The sequence below is a fragment of the Triticum dicoccoides genome, chromosome 3B (assembly GCF_002162155.2).
Source record: "Triticum dicoccoides isolate Atlit2015 ecotype Zavitan chromosome 3B, WEW_v2.0, whole genome shotgun sequence".
NCBI classification, from domain to species: Eukaryota; Viridiplantae; Streptophyta; class Magnoliopsida; order Poales; family Poaceae; genus Triticum; species Triticum dicoccoides.
The window spans coordinates 494,246,672-494,249,265 of record NC_041385.1 but is presented as its reverse complement, the minus strand read 5'-3'; the positions used below and the strand labels follow the sequence as shown (position 1 = coordinate 494,249,265).

General features: G+C 59.3%; 1 protein-coding gene across 1 annotated transcript; it reads right to left on the bottom strand.

The window, feature by feature from the left end:
- Window positions 1-1,045: 1,045 nt before the first annotated feature.
- LOC119279606 (ethylene-responsive transcription factor 13-like) lies at window positions 1,046-1,624 on the bottom strand. Its single transcript, XM_037560795.1, has one exon. The coding sequence runs from the start codon at window positions 1,622-1,624 to the stop codon at window positions 1,046-1,048; it is 579 nt and encodes a 192-aa protein (XP_037416692.1).
- Window positions 1,625-2,594: the final 970 nt, after the last annotated feature.

The following is a 2,594-nucleotide window of genomic DNA, read 5'->3' as shown; positions in this document are numbered from 1 at the left end:
CGACCATGATCGTCGGAGGCAGGCCGGCCGGCCGGCGCGCGCGGGGCTCTGTGTCGTGCGCGTGCCGGCAACCGGTTGATGGGCGTGGGGGTAAAATCGAAGGCGCGGGAGCGTCGCCCGTCGGACTCTTGGTCCGTGAAACCGACCGACCCTTTTGACATTATAATGGCGGCCCAACAGGCGTGGTGACCAGTAGTACTACGCATCACGGTCGCGGTCACCACGCGCGGGATGACTCGGTTCCCAGCCGACCTGCGGTGTCTGATGGATGCGTTCGTGTGTGTGACATGGGATGTTTACCGAACTGAGGACCAAAAGAACATGCCGACGATGCCGCGGCTAAGTTTTTTCCTTCTTGCCACGAAGGAGATACTGTGGCTAAGTTATGATGGTATATCCTCTAAAAAAAAGAAGTTATGATGGTATGCTCCGTCCGTTTTCCTTGGGGTTGTACTCCGATATGACCTGAAAAGGTGCAAGCAAGAGACAAGAGGTCGGTGCAAGCTTGCGCTCCACGACGTGGGAATGTCGAAATGATGCCACCACAAACTTCTGGCACTGCCTGTGGTAGAAGCGCGGCAAGTTGGTGCAGCATGGGCCTCCTTTCGTGTCTCTCTCACTACACCAACTCGTGCTTGGGCCGAAAGCCGAGGCTCATCGAACCGACGTGATGGGAAGGAAGAATATGTGAGCAGGAGTAGCTAAAAGAGGAAGCTGATGGGGAGCTTGAGAGCATCTCCAACAGACGCCTAATGCGCCGCGCTGTAAAAACAGATTTGGCGCGCGCTCATCGTCTGGTTTGGCGCGGCGCGCAGCGTTTGCTCCAGCAGCCGCGCTGAAAAGCCGCGCGCGCGCAGCTCCAGCAGGCGCAGTAAAATGCAGCGCCTGCGCTCATTTCATAATATTTTTTTAATTAAAATTGCATAGATAAAAAAACGATACATAGATATTTTACATCGGTGCAACTACTACGGCATAGATGATAGATAGTTCAACATACATAGATAGATAGATAGAAATTACTACGGCATACATAGATAGAAAACTACTCTAAGTTGCTGCCGTCACCATCGTCATCCTCGTCGGTGTCGTCCGAGGTTGAGAGCCAGACGTCGTCCCAACGTTCATCGTCCGAGGTGAAGAACGACCTCCCACCTGCGGAGATGATGTCGCACTGCTCGTTCGCCACTGCCTTCCGCTGAAGCCGGTCCGCCCGCTCCGAGCGGCGCCTTGCCGTCCTCTCCGCCCAGTAGGCATGCTCGGCGTCGACGTCCTCTGGGTGGCGACGGCGCCACTCCGCCATGGCTCGCTCGTCCTCCTCGGCGACGAGGAGACGGCGCTGCCGCCGAGCGTGGTCGGCACGGTCCATGTCCGTGATCAGCCGCGGCGGAGGGGCGAGGCGCTGCGCCTCCTCGCGCGTGAAGACATCCCGGAAATTCATCTGGGATCGAGGCCTGTCCAAGCGCCACGCCGCAGCGTCGTACGCGCGGGCCGCCTCGCGCGCGCTCCGGAACGTCCCGAGGCCGAGCCGGACGTCGCCGGCCCGTATCTCGGCGGAGTACCAGCCGTTGGGGCGCTCGCGGACGCCGCGAAGGCCCGAAGCACCCCGGCGGCGCGGCGGCATGGTGGCGCGGTGGTGGCGCGGTGGTGGCGCAGAAAGCGGCGACGCGGCGAAGCGGTGGAGTGCGAAGCGGCGAGATTGCGAGGAGAAGGGCGCGTGGCTGTTCTGTGCGCGTGGCGAAGCGCGGGACTTTATAGGCGCGCGCGAAGCGGCGCGCCAAATCTAGCGCGCCGCGTGCCGCTTTCTACCGCGCGCACGCAAACGCTTCCCGCGCGCGCTAACTTCCCGTCACCGCTGGAGCGCGCGGAACCAACCGGCGCGCGCGAAAAACTGATTTTACCGCGCGGGCGCGTGTTTTGCCGCGCCTGTTCGAGATGCTCTGAAAATGACTCTCGCTTCAGACATACCAGTGCACGCTCTATTCTCGACGGTTACGGGATCGAAACAGCGAACTGAATTGTCTTGCCCTGATCGCGAGGAGTGGCTCTCACTCATGGCATGGGCGCGTTTTCGCTGTCAGAGCCGGAGACTCTCTGGCTCTGCCGACCTCTCCTCTGACGCCGGCGGTACGGTCAAGCTAATGCTTGGATATGCGATAAACGCGGTGAAATGACTCGGAAGCGGCCGCGCCTCTGGTGTGACTTGTGAAGCTGTGACGCTCACTCGACTGTCGGGGTAGCTGCCCGATTCGCCATATACTCCTGATAACGCGGCAAGCCCGGGGAGTGCCGACGACGCAGATGCAAGCATGCGCGAGCTGAAGATGGATAACAGTCTTTTTTTTCAGTGTTTTTTTTCAATCCACAATTTTATCTCCTATTTTGTCGACAAATATACCCTGGGAAAAGGAGATTTTCAGTCCCGAACACCTCCGGACGACATCATGGATGCCATTGATTGTTGGAACACGTCATCAGGTCCACCTCGGCGTGGCTAAACTGCTCGACTGCGTCATCCGATGGATCACCAGAGCGTGCACTTCGTGCGCTCGCCCACGATCGCATGCACGGCCTGCGCGCCGTTGTAGCTAACG